The sequence below is a fragment of the Trichechus manatus genome, unplaced genomic scaffold (assembly GCF_000243295.1).
Source record: "Trichechus manatus latirostris isolate Lorelei unplaced genomic scaffold, TriManLat1.0 scaffold00088, whole genome shotgun sequence".
NCBI lineage: Eukaryota > Metazoa > Chordata > Mammalia > Sirenia > Trichechidae > Trichechus > Trichechus manatus.
In genome coordinates this window covers 7987367-8010048 of record NW_004444024.1, presented here as the reverse complement: position 1 = coordinate 8010048, position 22682 = coordinate 7987367, and the positions used below count along the sequence as shown (strand labels likewise).

Below are 22682 nucleotides of genomic sequence, written 5' to 3'. Positions count from 1 at the left end.
AAAAAAAAAAAAAAAAACTCCCAACAAAAAAAAACCCAGGCCTGGATGGCTTCACTGGAGAATTCTACCCAACATTCAGAGAGCTCATGCCAGTACTACTAAACTATTTCAGAGCATAGAAAAGGAAGGAGTATTCCCGAATTCATTCTAGGAAGCCAGCATAACCCTGATACCGAAGCCAGGCAAGGACACCACAAAAAAAGAAAATTACAGACTAGTAACTCTCATGAACATACATTGCAAAAATTCTCAACAAAATCCTAGGCAATAGAATTCAGCATCATATCAAAAAAATAATGTACCACAACCACGTGGGATTCATGTCAGGTATGCAAGGATGGTTATTAGAAAATCAATCAACGTAATCCACCACATAAATAGAACAAAAGAAAAGAATCACATGATCATTTCAATCGATGCAGAAAAGGCATTTGATAAAGTCCAACACCCATTGCTGATAAAAACTCTCAATAAAATAGAAATAGAAGGAAAATTTCTCAACATAATAAAGGGCATCTATACAAAACCAACAGCCAACATCATTCTCAACAGAGGGAGGCTGAAAACATTCCATCTGAGAACAGGAGCAAGACAAAGATGCCCTTCATCACCACTCCTATTTAACATTGTGCTGGAAGTCCTAGCTAGAGCAATAAGGCAAGAAGAAGAAAGAAAGAGCATCCAAACTGGTAAGCAAGAAGTAAAACTATCCCTATTCACGGATGATGTCACCCTATGCATAGAAAACCCCAAAAATTCCACAGGAAAGTTACTGGAACGATTCAGCAGAGTAGCAAGATACAAGATCAACATAAAAATCAGTTGAATTCCTATACACCAACAGAGAAAACTTCAGAAAGGAAATCAGGAAAATAATACCATTTATAATAGCCCCTAAAAAGATAAATACTGAGGAATAAAACTAACCAGGGACATAAAAGACCTATACAAAGAAAACTACAAAACACTATTGCAAGAAACCAAAAGAGACCTACATAAACGGAAAAACATACCACACTCATGGATACGAAGACTCAACATTGTGAAAATGCCAATTCTACCCAAAGCAAATTAAAGATATAATGCAATCCTAATCCAAATACCAGCAGTATTCTTAAAGAGATGGAAAAATTAATCATTAACTTTATGTGAAAAGAGGCCCCAGATAAGCAAAACATTATTGAAGAAAAAAGAACAAAGTGGAGGCCTCACACTACCTGATCTCAGAAACTACTATATAGCTATGGTAGTCAAAACAGCTGGTACTGGTAAAATGACAGACATGTAGACCAATGGAACAGAATCGAGAACCCAGACATAAATCCATCTGCGTATAGTCAGCTGATCTTTGACAAAGGAACAAAGTCCTTTAAATTGGGAAAAGACAGTCTTTTTAACAAACAGTGCTGGCAAACCTGGATGTCCATCTGTAAAAATATGAAACAGGCCCAAACCTCATACCATATACAAAAACTAACTCAAAATTGATCAACGACCTAAATATAAAACCTAAAATGATAAATTTCATGGAAGCAAAAATAGGGACAACACTAGGGACCCTAATACATGCCATAAATAGAATAGAAACCATAGCTAACAAGGCACAAACACCAGAAGGTAAACTAGATAATTGGGAGCTCCTAAAAATTAAACACTTATGCTCATCAAAGGACTTCACCAGAAGAGTAAAAAGAGAACGTACAGACTGGGAAAAAATTTTTGGCTACAACGTATCTGACAAGGGTCTAATTTCTGAAATCTATAGAATACTTCAACACCTCAACAACAAAACAACAAATAATCCAATTTAAAAATGGGCAAAGGATATGAACAGACACTTCACCAAAGAAGACATTCAGGCAGCTAACAGACACATGAGGAAATGCTCACAATCATTGGCTGTTAGAGAAATGCAAATCAAAGCTACAGTGAGATACCATCACACCGCAACATTACTGGCACTAATCAAAAAAACAGAAAACAACAAATGTTGAAGAGGTTGTGGGGAGATTGGAACTCTCATGAACTGCTGGTTGGAATGCAAAATGATACAACCACTATGTAAAACGATATGGTGACTCCTTAAAAAGCCAGAAATAAAAATGCCATACGATCCAGCAATCCCACTCCTAGGAATATATCCTAGAGAAATAAGAGCCATCACAGGAATAGACATATGCACACCCATGTTCACTGCAGCATTATTCACAATAGCAAAAAGATGGAAACAACCTAAGTGCCCATCAACAAACGAATGGATAAACAAATTAGGATACATACACACAATGGAATAATACTATGCAACAATAAAGAATAATGATGAATCCATGAAACATCTCACAACATGGATGAATCTGGAGGACATTATGCTGAGTGAAATAAGTCAATCACAAAAGGACAAATATTGTATGAGATCACTATTATAAAAACCTAAGAAAAAGTTTACACACAAAAAAAAATAATCTTTGGTAGTTACGAGGGAGGTGAGGGATAGGGAGGGGAAATCACTAGATAGTAGACAAATGTTAACTTTGGTGAAGGAAAAGACAACATACGATATAAGGGAAGTCAATAAAGAAGGATAATACAGAAAAAAATGATAGGGAAGTGACAGAAAATGGAAGACAAGTCACAAATATTCACAACACATGTATCTGAGAAAGTACTTGTATCTGGAGTATATGAAGAGCTTTTACAACTCAACGTGAAGACAAACAACCTAATTTTTTTAAATGGACAAAAGATTTGAATGGACATTTCATAATAAAAGGTATGAGGATAGCCAATAAGGATGTGAAAAGATGCTCAGTCATCAGGGAAATGCAAATTAAACCCTCAGTGAGATTTTGCTTCATATCCACTAGAATGGCTAAAATCAAAAAGACTAAAAATGCCAAGTATTGGCAAGGATATAGGTGGGCTTTAATCTGCCTCTGATATTTTCATTACATAGGAGGGTCTCCAGAAAAGAAGGAATGATGCTTTATAGTTTACAAAGCACTTTACATTAGTCATCTCATCAGATCTCCAGAATAATCCTATAAAGTTACTTTTGTGTAGGGACTTTGAAGAGAGAACCAAGTCATTCATCTCTGCCTAGCATAGAGTAGGCATAAGTGTGTGTGGATGGATTAATATAGTGAAATAGTATTTACTGAGGCTAATCATAGCAGCTGTCTATCTATTCCTATTTTCATTTATGGAGAAATCTGATGTAAGCCTGCAATAAATTAAGCACCTTAGAGATAAAACTATAAATTATTTAACATTACTTTTCTTCCTTCCAGTACTTGGTAGTATGTTATATATTCCTGCTAAAATGACTTCTCAAAATGTAGTTTTTCCACTGAGCTAAAATAAGTAACTATTCAGAACAGTAACTATTGCCAATGGAAGGAGTTTTGTACTGACACTGTCAAGACAAGCAGAGCCTTTTTGTCTCTGGAGACAAATTAGCTTCACTGGATTTAATCTTGCCCTTCAGCCTTTGGGGCCTCAGACCAGAGAATAGCCAGTCTCGGTCCTCTTATTTCAAAGAGGAATAAACCTATAACAGGTGATAACTGAGGTGAGTCATGTGTCCTGGAAAGTCGTAACCCTGATGAGGGATGAGGGGAATGAAATTTTAAGTAATGAGACTCCATAAGGAAAACACCTTTGCCCCTGCTGTAATGTTCTGCAGAAAGATGATGCATGAAAGATATAATTGGAAATGTCAATAGAGAGCTTACCCATAATTAACTATTCCCAAGGTTTCCCTGACTTATTCACCCAGTGACTTACATTGACCAGAGGCAGAATATGGTGCTTTTAATCGTATTTAGTTTCAGATACACAGCTTCGCTCTGTCACCACAGAGAGCAGGCGAGCTCAAAATTGCAGCCAGAAGGGTTTGAGGTACAAAGATCACCTCACTTCTTAAAAATTGTGAGACAGATTTTGCTGAGTTTTCTTCCCTCACAGGAAGGATCCATTTGGGATGGGTCAGATGCAGGTGGATGGTCCTAATGACCTCTTAACATTGCCAGTGACAGTTTTAGAATGCTAAATGGTGGTTAATTTACTTACATGTGTTTATGTAATAGGTTTTCTTAAATGGAAAATCATCATTCAAAATCAAACGAAGGCCTTCGTCGCCGAGGTACTTAGAGTCTAGTAGGGTGGAAAAGAGCAAAATCATAGTGTAGTAATTATAAAAACCTTCACATAAAGTTATATGAAAATGTGCAAAAGAACAGGTGAAAAGTGAAGTGGTTAGAAAAACTAGGAAACCATTCCCAAAAGCCAAGGCAGAATGTTGGAGTTGATATTAAGACCAAAGCAAGAGCTACTGTAATAGTCCCACCCCCCAACACCTTCTGGAGCAGCTGGCAGTCAAGAATGGGAAGGAAAGGCATTGAGCTGCTAGCCTGGGGAAGGAAAGTACTTTCTCCCAAACTTCTTTCTCCTCCAGGGAGCTCCTCTACACACTTGTGTTCAAGTATCTTCCCGCACCAGCTCTGCCATTTATTGTTCTCCTCATCTGATACACGAGGGTAACACTTGTCTCTCCTAACTGTTAGGATTAAATGTGACATCTCATGTGATATGCCTCGCACAGCAGCTTGCCCTTTTTATGAGGCCTCAGTTAGCCCACAGCCCTAGAAAAAAAGACGCTCTATACGCAGCGTCTCTCCACATCCACTGCTTCCCAAGTACCCATCCCACAACAGCAACTCTGGATGTCATGGTAACACAGGTGCTCAGTAATGGTTTAAATGAAAGTAGTACAGGCTACACGACTTCTGAGCTCTCAAAATTCCCCATCTTAATTCTTGCCCAAAGGGTTAACAGTGGGCTTTGAGCAGAGAATCTAGAGACCTGGGTGCTAGAACCAGTTCTACCATCTAAATGTGTAAGTTTGGGCAAGTCTGTTTCTCTTATTCCACTCTTTTCACCTGATTCTTGCAGTTATGATCAATTCCCTTCACTATGCACTGGTGTTACCTACCACGTGCCAGGTACTATGCCTTCTAGGTCCACACAGTCCAGTAGAAAAAAATGGAAAGACACAGACCTAAATAACTTTGACACAGGCAGAGAAAGATGAGTGATATGATGGAAGCACGAAGTGCTGTGGGAGTATAGAGAAAGGAGTAATCAAATATGAAAAAGAATCTGAGAACATGTGAAAAACCTTTGTGGAGCAAAAAGGCTTATTTTGGACTTTATGTAAGATTTTGATGCATCAGCAAAACATTCTAGAGAGAACTGAATAATGCAACCAAAGACTGGGTCCTAGACTATATGGGACATGTTTAGGGATGAGAGAGTAATTCTGTGAGCTAGCGTGGAGGATGCCGGGACAGAGGGAGGTTGGAACTAAGCAACAAGGGAAGGGTTTCAGTCTGCTGATTCAAGAGTTTAGAGCCTGAGCACTGGCCCAAACTCAAGAAAGGGAATGGCAGCACCAACACTTTTCTTTATTCTTTTATTTTTTCATTCATTAGTTCTTTCAACAGATTTGATATTCTTTATTTACTGTGTGACAAGCACCGATGTTGGTGCTGAGGAAAGAAAAATGAATAACACAGTTTCTTGCCTCAAGGAAATCACAGTCTGGTGGAGGAGACATGTAACAAGGGTATATAATATAGATAATAATTGCTACCTGCTTCAAGAACAGAGTTGAGCAAGTGATTGATTATGCTTGGAGGTAGAGCATATATGAAGTAGCTTAAAAAGATGTGTCATTTAAGCCGAATTGGAAGAATAAATAGAAGTAGGAACTTACTAGATTAAAGGAAGAAGTCTTCCAGACAGAGCAAACAACGCAAAAAAGATCCAGAGGCTTGACTAGCCAGGCATATTGGGAACACTGGAAAATTTGGTCTGAGTGGCTCCTAGCATGGAAAGGGGAACAAGGCAGAAGATAGCAGCAAGATCAATTAAAGTTGGAATAAACCTAGGAGTTGGGTTTAGTCCCAAAGGCAGTGAGGCAGTGTTGAAAATGTTCAATCCAGAAGAAAAACCAAGGGGATCTGAACTGAGGTGAATTTAATAGCACCTGATAGGGATAGTGACCAAAAAATCATAATGTGGGTAACTCCCAGGTTTTGGGCTTGAGTGACTGGTACCATCCCCAAGACAGGAGCATCTGAAGTAGATTTCAGGAGTAAATGATGAGTTCATTCTTGAATATATTTAAGGTTATCGTAGGATACCTGTAATCCTGTCCTCAACCCAACCCCCAACTTAAAACCCTTCAGGGGCTCTCCTTTCCCTCAGCTCTGGCCAGGCCCCTACACCTTCCCACTCTCATCTCTCACTTCTACCTTCTGACACACTTGCTTCAGCCTGAACAGCTTGCATTTCCTTGAACTTGCCAGGTTGTGTTCTACTTCTTTGTGCGTCTGACTGGAACACCTTTTCCCTTCCTTTGCCTGGCCAATTGCTGCTCATTCTTTCAGACTCACTCACATGTAACATCTTTAAAGAAGACTTCCCTGACATTGTTCACTGCTACCAGGGAGGGTTAGTATTTTGTTATTGCTATCAGATGCTATCCAATGTACTTCAATTCATGGAAACCCCATGTACAACAGAATGAAACATTGACGGGTCCTGCGCCATCTTCAGGATCTTTGGTATGATAGTGTCCATTGTTGCAGCCACTGTGTATTTTGAGTGCCTTCCAACCTAGGGGCTCAGTGGTTAAAAGCTTGGCTGCTAACCAAAAGGTCAGCAGTGGGGGTCATAGATGACCCTACTGGTATTTGAAATACCAGTGACATAGTTTCCAACATCACAGCAACACACAGGCCAGCCACCACAGTACAGCAAACTGACAGATGGGTGGTAGAGGGTTAGTACACTTGTGTATAAATCTGTCAACAGACACCTGCTCACCCCATTTGACTATAATGATTTGCAGTCATGTCACCTCTTCCACCACTGTGACCTCCCCTCCTACCTAAGGCAGGAAGCATCTCTGTATCCACTGTGCCTGGCCCAGATGGAAAGTAGGATGTCAGTAAAAGTTTCTTAAATGAACAAATCCAGATGGGCACATCCAGCAGAGAGCTAGAAATGCCAAAAGACAAATGTGAACAACATGAACACCTGTGTCTCTGGGAGCATTACTACTGGCTCCCCCTACCGACTGCCCCAAATACTACATTGTCTACAGCTAAATGTTCAATTATCTAGGCCCATGGCTGTTGGCTTGGTTATGTGTATGGAGTAGAATGGAAAGGGAGAGGAAGGACGCCTAAGGAGGAGGATGGGTGAAGGTTTGGGAACTGAAATAGAACTCCTAGCCATCAAGAATGCAAGTTTACATAAGAGGGAACCTGGCCTGGACACCTGTTTTCTCGTCCTGTTTTTGAGGCCCTATTTTCTACCACCCTCTGGTGGCCGCATCTTTGAATAACAACCTCCCTATGAACTGAGAGAGCTTTCATAAGGTAGAAGTTCATAGATTGGCCTCAAAGAATTATGACCTCCCAAAAATAGCATGCAAATTTGTATGTGTACGAGATTTGCCTTATTCTGGCAAGAAGCTCCAGGAGCTTTTCTCAAATCCTTAAAGAGGTCTGTGGCCTCCAAAATACTGAGTCACTGCTGTAAAGGCTGGTTTTAGAACAGTGATTCCTAATTTTTTTTTTTCCAAATGAAATCTTATGATGAATCATTAAAGATGCAAAAGCAGACTTTGATCCCTACCTGCTCAGAACCTCACCCTCCAATTCCCCAAGGTACCTACACAGAACACAGAATCCAGTTTGAAAACCACTCTTGTAAAGGCAAAGGCATGTCGAGCTTCAGAGACAGGTACCAAAACCAGTTGCCAAAGTCATTTCCAACTCATGCAGACTCCATGTGTGTCAGAGTAGAATTGTGCTTCATAGGGTTTTCAGTGGCTGATTTTTTGGAAGTAGATTGCCAGGCCTTTCTTCTGAGGCTCCTTTTTGTAGACTCAAACCTCTGACCTTTCAGTTAGCAGCTGAGCACATTAACCATTTGCAGAAGGACCTTTAGAAATCATTGAGACCCACTAGATCACACTCAGAAAAGGGGGGCTTGGTGAGGCTCACAGAGCCTATCAGTAGCAGTACTGCAACCTGAACACAAATCTCCCTGCTCCCCTCTCTTTTTACTGCTCAATCTTGCCTTATTTCCCAAAAACTTAAATTTAAAAAAAAAATAACAACTTTTTCTATCCTAAATATAGTTCCCAAACAGGAAAACATTTTTCCTATAGATTTCTAGTCTTCTAGAAAGAGATGTTTTTGCCTCTAAATGCCTCTCAACAAACCATAATACTGGTAGAAGATAAATCTCTGGCTTACATTTGAAACTATATAATAGGAAACATCAACACCCATGAGCTGGTATATTTTACAGTGGGAAAACTGAGACCCAGAGAGACAAAATGACTTGCTGTTTCTGATACCAACTCAAGTGTTCTTTCCAGTCTCATAGCCTTTGTATTTAAATGTATCTATCCTGTAGTGTTTAAAGCAAATGGGGATTTTTATTTGAATACATGTTTACTAAATGAGTGAACAAGTAGGCAGTATAACTGCCTTGTTTATATATGTTTGGGAGGTAAGACCAACCCCTGCTAATCACAACCATTTGGGAGTTGGGAGGAGAGATAAATGCTAACATTGACTGAACATCTGTATACTAGATACACTAGATTCTAATTGCTAAACAACCTTCCAAGTATGTTTCTAATCACCATTTTGCAGATGTATAAACTGAAGCTCAGAAAGAGAAAGTGCCTTGCCTAACGTCACGCAGCCAGTAAATGGCAAATCCGAGATAAACCTCAGGTCTGCCTGACTCTTCAGCCTGTGCTTTTCCCACACCAGCTAGCTGCATGGGAATTTGAACATGCCAGTCCTGGCCTCCTCTGACCACCTGCCCTTTCCCTTCTTTCTTTCTCTTAGGAGTGCCAGCTTCTCTCAGGGCACCAGGGCCTCATTTCTCATGAGGAGCGACACAGCCGTACAGAAACTTGCCCAGGGCAATGGGCACTGTGTCAATGGGGTCAGTGGTCAAGTTCATGGCTTCTATAGCCTTCCCAAGCCTAGCCGGCACAATACAGAATTCAGAGACAGTACCTACGACCTCCCCCGGAGCCTGGCCTCTCATGGCCCCACCAAGGGCAGCCTCACAGGCTCTGAAACAGATAACGAGGATGTGTACACCTTCAAGACGCCCAGCAACACCCTGTGCCGGGAGTTTGGGGACCTTGTGGTGGACAATATGGATGTTCCAGGCACTCCACTGTCAGCCTACCAGATCCCTAGGACATTCACACTGGACAAGAACCACAACGCCATGGCAGTGGCCACTTCTGGGGACTCAGCCATGGCTCCTCCACCCCGGCCTCCCAAGCCAAATCAGGCAGAAACACCTCGATGGGGCAGCCCTCAGCAGAGACCCCCAATCAGTGAAAATAGTAGATCAGTCTCTGTCGCCGCCACCATCCCCAGACGCAATACCCTCCCTGCAATGGACAATAGCCGACTTCACCGAGGTCAGTATAAGCCCCAGTTGAGACCCAGAGGGAGAGGGAGGGAGGGAGGTAGCACGGGGTTTCTCAGTAGTTAGCTAGTCCTTGGTCATCCATGGCCAAGGGAAACGTCAGGACCACCTAAGTCACTGATACTATACTCATGGGTTTAGGGATCTTCTACCCACTAGAGGCTATTAATAGATGCCTACAATGTCAAGAGTGTAGCAGACTCTGCCTTGGATAAGTTAATATTCTACTAAGGGAGCTAGAACATTCTTGGCTAACCACAATACAACATATTATGGGTTTAAAAGTCCAAATCATAGTATTTTATGCATTTATAAATCAAACCAAAGATTAAAAAAATAAATTTAGAGGACCAGTCCAAACTGGAGCCAAACCTATGTGGACTAACAGTCTGTTAAAATAAAATTAGATCCTCTGAATATTTTCTAAACCACACTTGGATCTCTTTGGTTAAGTCTGACCTTCTGTTTGAATTCAATTCTATTGTCATTTGTTTTCCACTGAGAGTATTTCAACTCTGCATATAACCTCCTCTGTTTGATAAAAGAGTAAAATACTGTTAATTCGTTTTATTTTGCATATTGCTTTATAGCTTTGGAAGCCTTTTCCTAGCCACCCTGTTGTTCGAGGCATACAGTGATCCTGAGCATTAGGTGGGACAAAGCACCACGGTCTCCATGTCACATAAGGCCCATGGTAGTTAAGAGACTATTTCAGGGTTGCGTTGTCAGTCACTGGCAGAGATGGACTCAGACCCTGGTGTCCTGACTCCTGGTTCAGAACCCTTTGCACAGTCTTTCAGCCCATCAACAATTTGAGAAATCACCCTGTGCTTTGGCACTGGAATGATAGAAACATAGATAAGACGTGTCCCTACCCTTCACTGAGTTCACATCTCGAGTTGAGGATGTGCACAAATGTGCATAAATTAGTACAAGTATTATTATTCCTATAAGTATTAGTGTAGGTGGTACCTGGAATGAGTGGAACAGGTGGTAAGTGCTGTAGGAGTTAAAGGATAGGTGCACAAATGAGGGCAGGAGTAGTCAAGGAGGGATTCTCTGTAGGTAACACTGGAGCAAGACCTGGAAGCCTGGGAGGAATTTTTGAATTGGGGAGTAATCTGCTAGAAATATCTTACCACGTGGGGTTGAGAGCAGTATCTTCTAGAGTGTTAGTAAGGCCCTGAGCAACACTGGTGAGGGTATGGGGAAGTATCACCCCTGAATCAATTGTGTGTGCATATGGATCTTCCTTCTTCTGTCATAGCTTCTTCCTGTGAGACCTACGAGTACCCCCAGCGTGGTAGGGAGAGTGCAGGCCGGTCTGCTGAGTCCATGAGTGATGGAGTCAATTCTTCCCTGGTGAGTGGGGTCTAGCCAGGGATCCTCAGGCTGGCTTGGGTGAGTTACAGATCACGCCCCATGGAAATAAGAGCACAACCCCCAAAGAGTGATGGCATCTTTCTCTTGGGACCCTACCTAGGTTCCTGTCTCAAATCAGAACCCGGGGTTCTGTTTTTGGACAAGTAACATATACACATGCTCGTCTGGAGAAAATGTGTATACTTAGATAGACCGGGCTCCAAGGCTCACCAAGCCTGTTGGTAAGCAAAGGGAACCTAGAATGTAGAGGACCCAGGCTCTGGGACAGTGGATCTTCTAAGGCAGCATCCTTCTCCATGAGGTCTCACCTGGAGGAGGGATGCTAGAGTGTCAGACTGTAGGCAGCGGTGGTGCTCAAGGTCCGGCCAAGCGGCAGAATTATGTTTTGAGTGCAGCATCCCAGGCTGCCCTCTGGGCGGGGCTGGACACGGTTATCCAAGGTCCCAGGCAAGAAGACTGGGGCCCAGCTTTAGGCCAACTGTGTAAATTACATAACCAAGGCAGAAGAAGCTCAGCTGTATGTCTGGGAAGACAGGGCATGATTTGGAGGAGGCTATATACAGCAGGAGTGGAGCCCTGGTGACGCAGCGGTTAAGAGCTCAGCTGCTATCCAAAAGGTCGGCAGTTCTATCTACCAGTTGCTCCTTGGAAACCCTATGGGGCAGTTCTACTCTGTCCTGTAGGGTTGCTATGAGTCAGAATCGGCTCGATGGCAACAGATTTGATTTTTTTTTATTTGATAATATAGCATGGTTGTTACATTGCACAATTCTGTGACAGCTCTGACTGCAGCTTGGTGATCTCCTAGGTGCCTGGAGTAAGCCCCAGGTGCACTGAAAGCTGGACTGGGGAGGCATAACTGGCCCCAGACCTCACTTGCCAGGGCCAAGACTTCTAATATGCTCCATGCCCTGATGAGGTCCTGAGATGCTGACCTGCCAGTGGTGACTCTGAACTTGAGGTAGAGGGTGGGCCCTAAACTAAGCCTATGCAGCCATGGCTTGTCATACCCTGTCTTGATCAGGCATTCAGAAACCATAGTAAACCCAGCTACCAAGGATATTTTACAGTATAGATTGATCACGAATTATAAGATCATGGAAACTAGAAGGGACCCACAGACCTCATTTCTTCTTGCCCCCACTCTCCTTTCTTAATTGGTCTTCCTAATACAGGTAACTCGGTCATGACTTTTCTTGCCTTGTGTATAAAATCACACCCCCTTGTTGTTTCATCTGGCTAGTGATGGCTGTATTTCTTTCACTCTACCTCTCCCTAGTCAGGGAAAACAGTTGTGGGCCGATTGGATAGCACCAATTCTGAAGACAACTACGTGCCCATGAACCCAGGTTCCTCCTCCGTGGCGGCCATGGAGCGAGCAGGTGATAATTCCCAGAGTGTCTACATCCCCATGAGCCCAGGGCCCCATCACTTCGACTCGCTTGGCTACCCCTCCACAGCCCTTTCTATGCACCGAGGCCCCAGTCGAGGAAGTGAGATCCAGCCACCCCCTGTCAACCGCAACCTCAAACCTGACCGGAAAGGTAAGTCCACTCTTTCCCCTGTCCTATATGTGGACAATGTCCAGGGACTGTTTGCATGTGCTTAGGGATCAGGTGGATCCTGGACAGTTCTTTCAAAGAAGTGGTAGCTTCTGGGGCCTAAATCACCTCCACACTCACACACACACATACACATACACAAACACTCCAAAATTCATCCCAGTGCTCTGGCACTTTAGGGACTGGCTGCTGGAGTAGCCTTGGTGGGCAGAAGGAGTGCAGGAATCAGAAGGACAGGACAGTTCAGGTTCCAGCTCTGCCACCAGCATGTGATTGTAGACAAATCATTTCACGTCTCTGAACCTTGTTTCTTCATCTGTGAAGTGGGAAGTATAATACTTACCTCCCAGAGGCATTGAAGGACATGGATAATATATCTAAAAATGATTTGTAATGTTTAAAATGCAATATAAGGATAAGGGATTAGTGTTAGACCTGGGGCTGGGCAGGCAGAACTGACAAAGTCATCTATTAGGAGACACACCATCATGTAATAGAAAAGTTTGAGCTTTTAAGTCAGGTAGTTGTGGGTTAGAATCCTTTTCCAGCACTTCCTAGGTATGTGACTCTACATAGATCATTTAAATTCTCTGAGCCTCAGTTTTCTTATCTGTGAAATGAGGATAGTAATTCCTATCTCCCAGAATTGACTCTGGTACACAGCAGGTGTTCAATAAAGTTAGATCTATGCCCCCTGCATTTAGACCAGGAAGAAGTATCAGAGTTCAGGTTCCAGGTCTGCCACTACTCACTCAGGTGGCCTTGGATCCAGGGCATAGATTCAGAGGGAAGGGGTAGGGTAGCCAGGCAAAGATCAGCCCCCCTTGGTCTGGCTAACAGGGAATTCAGATCTTAATGTGTAGAATTTAAGCTTCAGGCCCTCATGGCATTTACCTTCCTCTTCAGTGGGTCCCATAGCCCTGGTACAGGAACTGCAGGAAGTAGTCATGGTGACCATCTCCATTTCAAACACTGCCTCTTCTTTTTACATAAAGTCACAAATCCGGGGGGTGGGGGGGAAATCTGTTGTCAGACCATGTGTCCCTATTTTGGATTCTGAAAATGCGATTACCAAGGATAAGTAGAAAAAATATAGAATTTGCAATCAGAAGACCTGACTTCAAGGCCTGTCAACATGGGCCAATATTATATAACTTAACACTGAGTCCATTTCCCTATGCAAAACTGGAATGAATGTGAAGACACTTGTAAATATGTATGCATGTTATATATGTGTGTGTATGGGTGACATTATTATTGGCTGATTGCTTGACTTTCTGTTTCTACTTCAGCAAAGCCAACACCACTTGACCTGAGAAACAACACTGTCATCGATGAGCTCCCCTTCAAATCACCTGTCACCAAGTCTTGGTCTAGGGCCATGTGAGTGTCTGCTTGTAGAACAGGGAGCTTGGAGGAGGGTCATTAAGGGAAAAGAGGAGTAGAATGGTCCCTGGCCTGTGAGTCAGGAAAGCTGGATTCTGGTGCTGATATTCTCATTAGCTGATCATCTCTTTATCTCCTGGGGCTTGGTTTCATCATTTGTGAAGGGGAAATTATTATACTGGCCCTGCCATACTACCCAATAGGCTGTTGTCAGATCTTCATCTGATAATGGAATGTGAAGCTCTGAGGGCCGAGATCTGGGTGTGCAAGGGTCAGGGGCCAAGTTGTAGGCTAAAAACACAGCAGCAGCCCCGAGGCTTCCCCAGAGTTTACTCTTCTTCTTCTTCTTCCCACAATAGCCACACCTTCAACTCGAGCTCCTCTCAGTACTGCCGCCCCATCTCCACACAGAGCATCACCAGCACGGACTCGGGAGACAGCGAAGAGAACTACGTCTCTATGGTGAGTCCTGTGGGGTTGGCAGGAATGACTCCTAGCATAGTCCCCCGGGACCAAGCTCTCAGTTCCCTGCTTCCCACTTACCTAGGCCCAGGGGCTTTCTGCATTAGTTGTGATTTAGTCTCATGCTGCATGTCCTCCTTGGGCACAAGCAGATTGTGGGTCGTCATAGGTGAGGAAGACATGGTCCCCGCCCTCAAGGAAGTCATGGTCTTAAAGAGAAGGCATGCCTCTGTCACGACTGTGACACAGGTAACATGGTCAGTACCCTAGAAGAGGAGTGCTGTAGGGAAACCACTGCAGGGGGGTGGTCATGTCAGGCTGGGGAAAAGGTGGAGATATCCAGACAGAGAAGGGATGGCAGGTATAAAGAAAGGCACCAAGTCACAACTGTGCAGGGCCTGGAGAATGAGCAAGTAGTTAACTATGGCTGAAGGTAGGGTGGGCAGGGGTGGGCTTGGACTGGAGCCAGATCAGAAAGCACAGCTGAATGCTGTCGAGGTAGAGGAAACCACAGATGGTTTCTGAGCAGGCCAGGTGATTAGCCAGGTGTTTTAGAATGGTTACTGGGAGCATGTAAAGAATGACAACAGCATCCTTTAAAGTTAGCTTTCCTCCTTCTATCCTGTTAAAATCTTTAAAAATCATGTTAAAATGATTTCCTTATTTTGTTGTTCCCATGACCATGACCAAGTATGTGAGTGTAAGCTTTTATTGATTATCTACTCAGTGGTGGGGAAACAGACGTGTACATAACTCACTGTGGTGAAGGCCATAATGGAGGTATAGACACAGGCGGAACGTGGTATGTCCTCCCCTGAGGTTTTCAATGTAAAGGCATAGCTGCCCAGCCCCTGGTAGTTGTTGCATAAATATTGAATGAACGAATCAGACAACCAAAAAACCAGAAGAGGGGGCTGTCACCTTTCTCATTAGATTAAGACTTCGGGAAAATCCTAGACAAGTAGGCGTATCTCAGGAGACAGGCCCCTATAGTGTGTCATTTGAAGAACTGCGAAAAGAACTGGGGCTTTGTATAGCCTGGAGACGAGGCAACTCTTCAGACCTCTGAGGAGCTGGGGCTGAAGGGAGCAAGCTGCTTCAGTATGGCTCTACCCCTGCTGCGGGCCGTGGTGGGAATTTCAAAGGGGCAGATATGGTACAACAAAAGAAAACTTGCCAACATCTGGTGCAGAAAGGAAAGGTGCACCCTTCTTGGGAAGTGATCATTGTGAGGCTGGCAAGGGGAGGCTGGGTAATGATCAGGAAGGAGACTGTAGAGGAGATTTGGCCTGATTTCCTAAAAGGGAGGCAGCATGGTATAGTGGGGTTAGCACAGGTGTGGGCGTTAGAAAATAGACCTGGTTCCCATCCCTGCTCCAGCACTCACCAGCTCTGTGACCATGGGCAAGTCTTTACGTCTCTGAACTTCTCAGTTTCATAATTTTTTAAAATATGAATAGTAACAATGCTTACATCAGGATTGTTTAAATTCGATAACATGAAAAGTCCCAGCACAGTGCATGGTACAGAGTAGACTACTCAGTACAACTGGCTCTTACTCCCTGAGATGTGTTTTTCTGGGTGGTGGGGAAGCTTGTTTCCTAAACTCACTAACAGTTGTTTTCTCCTTGTGTTAGCAAAACCCAGTGTCTGCATCTCCCGTTCCCAGCGGCACCAACAGTCCAGCCCCTAAGAAGAGCACTGGCAGTGTTGATTATCTAGCCCTGGACTTCCAGCCGAACTCTCCAAGCCCCCACCGCAAGGTGCCTGGGGTTGGGGGTGTCAGTTAACGATCTCGGGGCCCTAGGGGAATCCATGGAGGCCAGGGTGCTTCAACACTGAACAGCAGCATTCAGCCACTCTCCTGTTCCTGTGCCCAGCACTTGGACTTGGCTGTGCTCTAGTCTGGATCTTAGAAGCTCATAGTCTCCCTCTCTCTCTCAGAGCACAGGCGCCTAGATCCCTAGAACCTAATCACCCAGTCCATCTTCCTCATTGTACAGATGGGTAACCGGACACTGCATATCCTTTGTGAGCACAGAAAGCAATGATTTGCTCAGGGCTACAAAGTGAACTCTGTCGCATGGGGCCACTATGAGTCGGAATCGAACTCGACGGCACCCAGCAACAACAGTAAAGTGAATTAGTGACAGATTGAAGACTCAGGGATCCTGTGTTCTGGTCTTAAGCACTTTTTTGAAGAAAACTTACTTTCTGGGTGGATCCCAGAACACTGCCATTGGTGCAGTGGTCTACAGAAGGGACTCTGGACCTAGGGAGGGCCTCCATAAGAAGCCCACTCAGCTAACCAGTGTAGACAGTGGGATAGGAGCTCCGTCTCCAAACTGTTCCTTCTCACAGGGTGGTTGTGAGGGCTGGTCAAGGTATTACAGGTAAAGCCCTATGGTTGGTACTTGTTGGTACCTAGAAAATTCCTTCCCCTGGATGAGTGACCAGAGGGATGTGGGTGGAAGCAGAGATCAAGGCCTGGACACATCCACCAGGACCAGGGAAGGACCTGCTCCCAAGGAAGCGCTTGCAGGGGGCTGTTGCACCAAACAAGAGGCATCATAAGTTTGGAGTGCAGGCTTTAAAGACCACATTCAGAGAAAGAATACAAGCTCTGAGGCTGGTCAGAAGGGCAGGCAGAGGCCCACCTCCTTTCCTCTTGGAGAAGCTCCCTACCTTACTAGGTAACTCAAAGCCACTTCCACTTTCCCATTCTGTCCCCTCAGCCATCCACGTCATCCGTCACTTCCGACGAGAAGGTGGACTATGTTCAAGTGGACAAGGAGAAGACCCAGGCCCTGCAGAACACCATGCAGGAGTGGACAGACGTGCGGCAGTCCTCGGAGCCTTCCAAGGGTGCCAAGCTGTGACACGGGCCGCCAAGCCCAGGGAGGGGCCAGGAGGCAGCATCTCCAGAGCTGGCTTCTCCCTGTCTCCCCTCCCTTTTCCCTCCCAGTACCCCTTCCCGCCCACCTCCTCTCCAGTCTGCCACTCTCAGCCTTCAAAGCACTTGACATCAGGGACCCTGAACCCTTCCCCTGGGAGGTGAGGGCCTGATTGAGGCACTTCCTCTGCCCCCTCTGGGCCCACCTTTTGATTTTTATCAGTAATGGCCATGCCTTCACCCACCTTAGTTAGGAGCTATTGCCAAAAAGCATCCTTCAGCCTCTTTCTGTCCTTTAGACCTGAATATCTACCAGATGTTGGAGGGAGGGGTTGGGGGTCTGAGCCAGATTCCACACCTCACGTTTGGTCGCGGCCCTCAGCCCTCTTCCCTCCGGCTACCTGGCCTACCTCTCCTTCAGTCCCAGAAGAAGAGAAATCCTCTCACTGAACCAGGGAGCCAAGGATCAGCAGACCAAAGTGGACATGGACTTTTTCATCCCTGTTTTCTTGGCAGAGGAGAGGAAAAGGCCGCTAAAAGATGAAATGGTCAAGAAGGAAGGTCAAAGGTGGCCTTGAGGAGCAAAGGAACTGGATCCCCAAACACAGCAAGGCAGCTGATACCTGCAGTAGTCCCCAACTCTCAGGCCAAGGATGTGGCAGTGTAGCTGCTGCAGGGTGGGAGAGGCAGAAGGATAAAGGACAAAAGGAAGGGAAGACTGATGATGAAGGACCAGGGCTTGGAGCCCAGAAAATTGGGGTGACAAGGACACTGTGCGGTCAGGGTCCCCAGAACTCTTGAGCCACAGGCCTCCCTGCCACTTTCTGATGCTGCTCTGAGACAGCGTCCTCTTCCCTAAACCCCTCCTTGAGAGCCCCCTACCACGCCTGAGAGTACCGCAGTGGAGAAGACTTGGACTTGTTGTGCAGGGCGATGCAGCGTGTGGTGTGAGAGTGCCGGCATGGCTCGGGGAGGCTGATGGAGAGCTGTGGGCAAGAAATGCAGTGTGTAGGGATGGGGGCATGGGGAGGGAGGGTTTTGGTGCAGAATGGGAGTGATGTAGGGGTTGGGGGTCACCCTGTGATAGGAGCCTACAGAGGCACAGGGCAGTGCATGGGTGCAACAAGTGCATTACCACAAGCCGGGCTGCGCAGCAGGGGAGGGCATAGAAGCAGTGTGACGGCGTGAGAAGCAGGGGTTAAGGTCGGACTGTGGGGGCAGGCGTGCAGTGCAGCGAGTAAGGAAATACAGTGAAAGGACCTGGTGGAGTGCCCAGGGCAGTGCCATGGAGGATGCAAGGTAAAGTAGAGCGAAGGAGTGATCTGTCTGTAAGTGTATCGGTGTGCATGGTGGCATGAGAGGAGGACAGTTCAGAGGATTGATGGTCGATGGGTAAAGCAGTTCAAGGCAAAGAGCAGAGTGGAACTGTGTCCAGAGGACGGCATGTGTGTATCCCTGGAAGCCTGTGCCATTTGGATGGGTTTTGTGCCAAGTTCCAGGACAGGATGCAAGTCTGGCCTTGTGCCTGGCCTAGAGTGTTTTCTACATCACCTGACCCTCGTGGGGCCCGCTACTCCCTAGCATTCCAGGTGCCATGTTGCCCTCAAACTTGGCCACAGGGACAGGACAGGCCAATCCATTTCTTCCATGGCTGGAAAGGCTATCAGATCAGCATCCCCCTCCTCCCATCCCAGCCACTGATGGGAGGGAGGGAGGTAGGGCATTGCCCCAGGCTCTTTCTTTGAAGCCTAGGGAGGAGGTTATCTGAATTTTTAAGCTGAAAGTTCTTAACTAGATTTTCAAGAGTTTCATAGGCAACTGGGCAGTGAGACATTTCATCCTACCCTGGGGTGAATAGACATTCTTCCTCCAAAAAATGACTTCCCACTGTGTTTGGTGGGTATGGCTACCATGTCCCTTTCAACTCCTGTGTATACACATGTGCACACACATGCACACTTCACCAGACCAATGGCCTGACCGTTTTTTAAGACGTTCCATCCTGGGAGAAATTATTTTCTCAATAATAGCTCCTCTTCTCCTAGCATCAGTTCAGATGAACTCAGTGAGCATTTATTAATGGCTGCTGTGGCTAGGATCTGGGCTAGGCACTAAGGACACAGGAATAACTCAGACCTTGTTCCTTGAGAAGATCACAGTCAAGTGAGAAAAAGACAAGGACATGAGATATTGGTAATCGCCATAAGAGAGAGAGACCTAAAATGCTGATGGGGTGCAGAGGAAGCAAAGACTACTTCTACAGGGAAGATGGTGCCAGGGGTAGGAGTAGGGAAGTGACAAATGGGGGAGATGGAGATCAGAGAAGGAGATTTCTAGGAAAAGAGTAACTTAAAGAAGGAGCAACTTGGAAAAGATTGTGCTTTGGGAACAAAAGACCTTTGGGAGTATGGTTCAGCCACTCAGAAGTGATAGGCCCATGCCTCCGTGTTCCCAGAGTTGAACTGGTCGTGAGAGCAGTAGCTGACACTGTCAGGTTTGCAGAGTACTGGTTCACTCTGCCCAACCCCAGCAGGCTACAGGTGGGCCCAGACATTGATACCCTCATTTTCTATCCCCACAAGCCTCCCCTCTTGATGTCAGGGTGCCATACAAATGTTAGCATTTTCTGAGTGTACCATGATGTGAATGAAACTGGTTGGAGTGTTCAGAAACAGAGGTGTTCAGATCTAACGTCCAAGGAGGCCTCCTTCCAACACTTGGTTCCTTTAACTGCCAAGATCCTTAGGGTGGAATTGGGGGTAGAGAAGGAAGTATAAGAGAAAAGGAAATTGCCCTTGAAAGCAGAGACTCTTAACACACAAGCCCCAAACTACCAGCCATGTCTAGCATGCTCCCCACCCTCCAAAAAGAGTAAAAGTTGGCTTAATTTAAAAAAAAAAAAAAAAATGGTCTTTTGACCTATCAGTGGGTCAAAGTCCACCTCTCCTGGTGGCCTGGATAGGACTGAGATCCCAGAATGGAGATACCTGCTCACCCAGTGTAGCTCTCACAGGGACTCATCCTGCCTGGGGCTCCCCACAGAAGCAGCCACCCTCACCCACTTCCAGCTCCACCTCTGCAAGGTTAAAGAAAAGTAGAGTAGGGACAATGGAAAAAGAAGGAGGGAGGGAGTGCATGCTACAGGGAGATGGTTTCTTAGGACCTTGGTTTGCCCATCTGTGGAGTGAGTGGTTGGATTAGATGGTCTTAGGCCCCTTCTAGGACTGATGCTCATCTGTTGAAGGGGGACTCCCTGCTGTTCTGTCACCTCTTCCTTGAGGGTCAAGGATCACCAGGGATGAACAGCACCAATGAGCATTAGCCAATTAACCCAGTTCCCTCCCTAGCTTGATTTTGGTAACTTACATGTTTGAAACCATTAAAATACTCCCTATTCCTTGGATAGAAGCACAACCATTCTGAACTTACTGGAGCATGGGCTCAACCCCAGTCTGCCCTTTGGCTCCTTTACTCTTTCCACTTGGCCTAAGGCCTCAGCCTCACACCGTGACCTTGCCCTACCCTATCCCTACCCACACCCCTTTGACATCTCTGGAAGAAGAGTGCAGGACACAAGGAAAATTAGCACTTTCTTCCCCTCTCTGGGCCTTCATCTGTAAAATGGGGAAGGGTAGGAGAAAAGCGAAGCTGGCCACATGAGGTCTAAAGAACCCTCCTACTGGGGCCATCTTTCTGGGACTTGGCCAAGCTCCTTGGGGCCTGGGGCCATAGTGGGCTGCTTGCTGAGGGGCCCTTTGGAGATTCAGGCTGTCATATGATATTTGGTGGTGTGTGTTCTTGTGTATTTGTTGGTTATGTGTGTCTTGAAATTTAGAATTATTTCGCACAGAATTGTCGCGAACAGAAAATAATGGGCTAGTAGAAGCCCAGTCTTAAGTTTTTGTCCTGTTGCCATTTAAAATTGACATTTAATTTTTCAAATCACTGTTGGTGCCTAATCACTTAAGTTATTAATTTATTCTTTTTTCTTTAAAAAAAATTTGTAACATATTTATCTTGTGAGTAGGTCTGGGGGTGGGGTGGGAACATGTTGAACTGGGTGATGTTTTTGCTGTGGTGACACATGGTACAGGCCTGGAGCTTGCAGGTCCCTTTTTACTGTGGTGTTGGAGCAGGACAACAATAAAGTCCTTAGAAATGCAAGCCAGAGAGGGCTGCCGAGTCTGCCTTATCTGAAGGGGTGGAGAATGGAATCCCTACAGACACAAATCCCAAGTGGGGGCTCACCTGAGGACTGACAGCTGCTTGTCCTTCCTCAAGATGATGTCTGGGCTAAAACACACGCTCTTGACAAAAAAAAAAATATCACTTCAGAATCCTTGCTGTCATAAACCCAGCAAAGTCTGTGTGCAATCTGCTGCACTTTCATTTTAATAGGAGATAACTGGGTACTCCTCTTGGCTAGAAGCGAAGATGAACCCTCTCTACTTCAGAATCTGTTTTCCTAATCTGTAAAATGCAAACTATAATAGCGCCTGCCAATTCATCATCCTTGAATGCACACTGGACTGGGAGTCTAGAAACACATTCTGAGCGTAACTCAGTCCCTGGTAGACTGTGTCACCTCAGGCCCGCTTTCACTGGTCCCTAAGGTCTGACATATCGAGGGTCGATGACATTTGGGCTAAAACTTAACTCCTCCACCGACAGCACAAGCAGGCAGCCTTTGAAGCCCCTGGTCACTCCATCTCCTCCTCCTCCTCTCAGTCTTTCCAATTTCTGTGTTCTCCCAAAGGGGTAGGTAGGATGGGTGCAAAGAGGACCCTGCACACAGGGCCTGTCCTGTGCTCCTCTCCAGTTCAGCCGCCTCCCAGCTTTGCCCTAGGTCGATGCTCAAGTCTAGCCCAGGAGAGGCCACAACCCTCCTCCTCTACACTCTGCCAGCTTCTCAGACGGAAGGAGGAGGGATGTGGTATTGGTCGCAGGTATTGTGGGGCAATACCGAGTTTTCAGAACCCTGGATCTGAAAAATCCTGATATTGATAGGTGAATCTCCTCCATAGTATCCCAGGAAGTAGTCCCCAGCCTGTGCACCCACCCTCCAGAGGCAGATGGCTCCTCACTGCTGCTCAGGGCGGCAGGCACTTCAGGACTAAGGAAAGCACTCTTCCCTCTGCTGGTATCTGAGGCTTCACCTCGTCCCAGTACTAGTCAAGTCTGCACCTTTATTTATACAGCCCTTCAGTGCTACGGCTGCTAACCAAAAGCTCAGCAGTTTGAATCCACCAGCTGCTCCTTGGAAACCCTGTGGGGCGGTTCTACTCTGTCTTACGTGGTTGCTATGAGTCAGGAGTCGACTCAATGGCAATAGGTTTTTTTGGGGGGGTCAGTTTACAGAGGGCTCTCACCTTCTATGGTGCATCTCGCAAGTCAACAGGGGAAGGGGGCAAATCCTCATTTTATTTACTTAGGAGCCAGGGTCCAGGGAAGGAAGAAGT

The 22682-nt window shown here is 45.6% G+C and overlaps 1 protein-coding gene across 2 annotated transcripts in view; it reads left to right on the top strand.

The window, feature by feature from the left end:
* GAB2 (GRB2 associated binding protein 2) overlaps positions 1 to 17330 on the top strand; it is a 58417-nt gene extending 41087 nt beyond the window's left edge. For both annotated transcript variants that reach the window (XM_023736597.1, XM_004382004.2), the window contains exons 4-10: positions 8937 to 9529; positions 10805 to 10899; positions 12200 to 12464; positions 13775 to 13865; positions 14228 to 14330; positions 15968 to 16093; positions 17066 to 17330. In XM_023736597.1, the coding sequence (XP_023592365.1) occupies positions 8937 to 9529; positions 10805 to 10899; positions 12200 to 12464; positions 13775 to 13865; positions 14228 to 14330; positions 15968 to 16093; positions 17066 to 17209 (1417 nt within the window). In that variant the 3' untranslated portion in view covers positions 17210 to 17330. The remainder of the gene's footprint in view (positions 1 to 8936; positions 9530 to 10804; positions 10900 to 12199; positions 12465 to 13774; positions 13866 to 14227; positions 14331 to 15967; positions 16094 to 17065) is intronic.
* The last annotated feature ends 5352 nt before the right edge of the window (positions 17331 to 22682 follow it).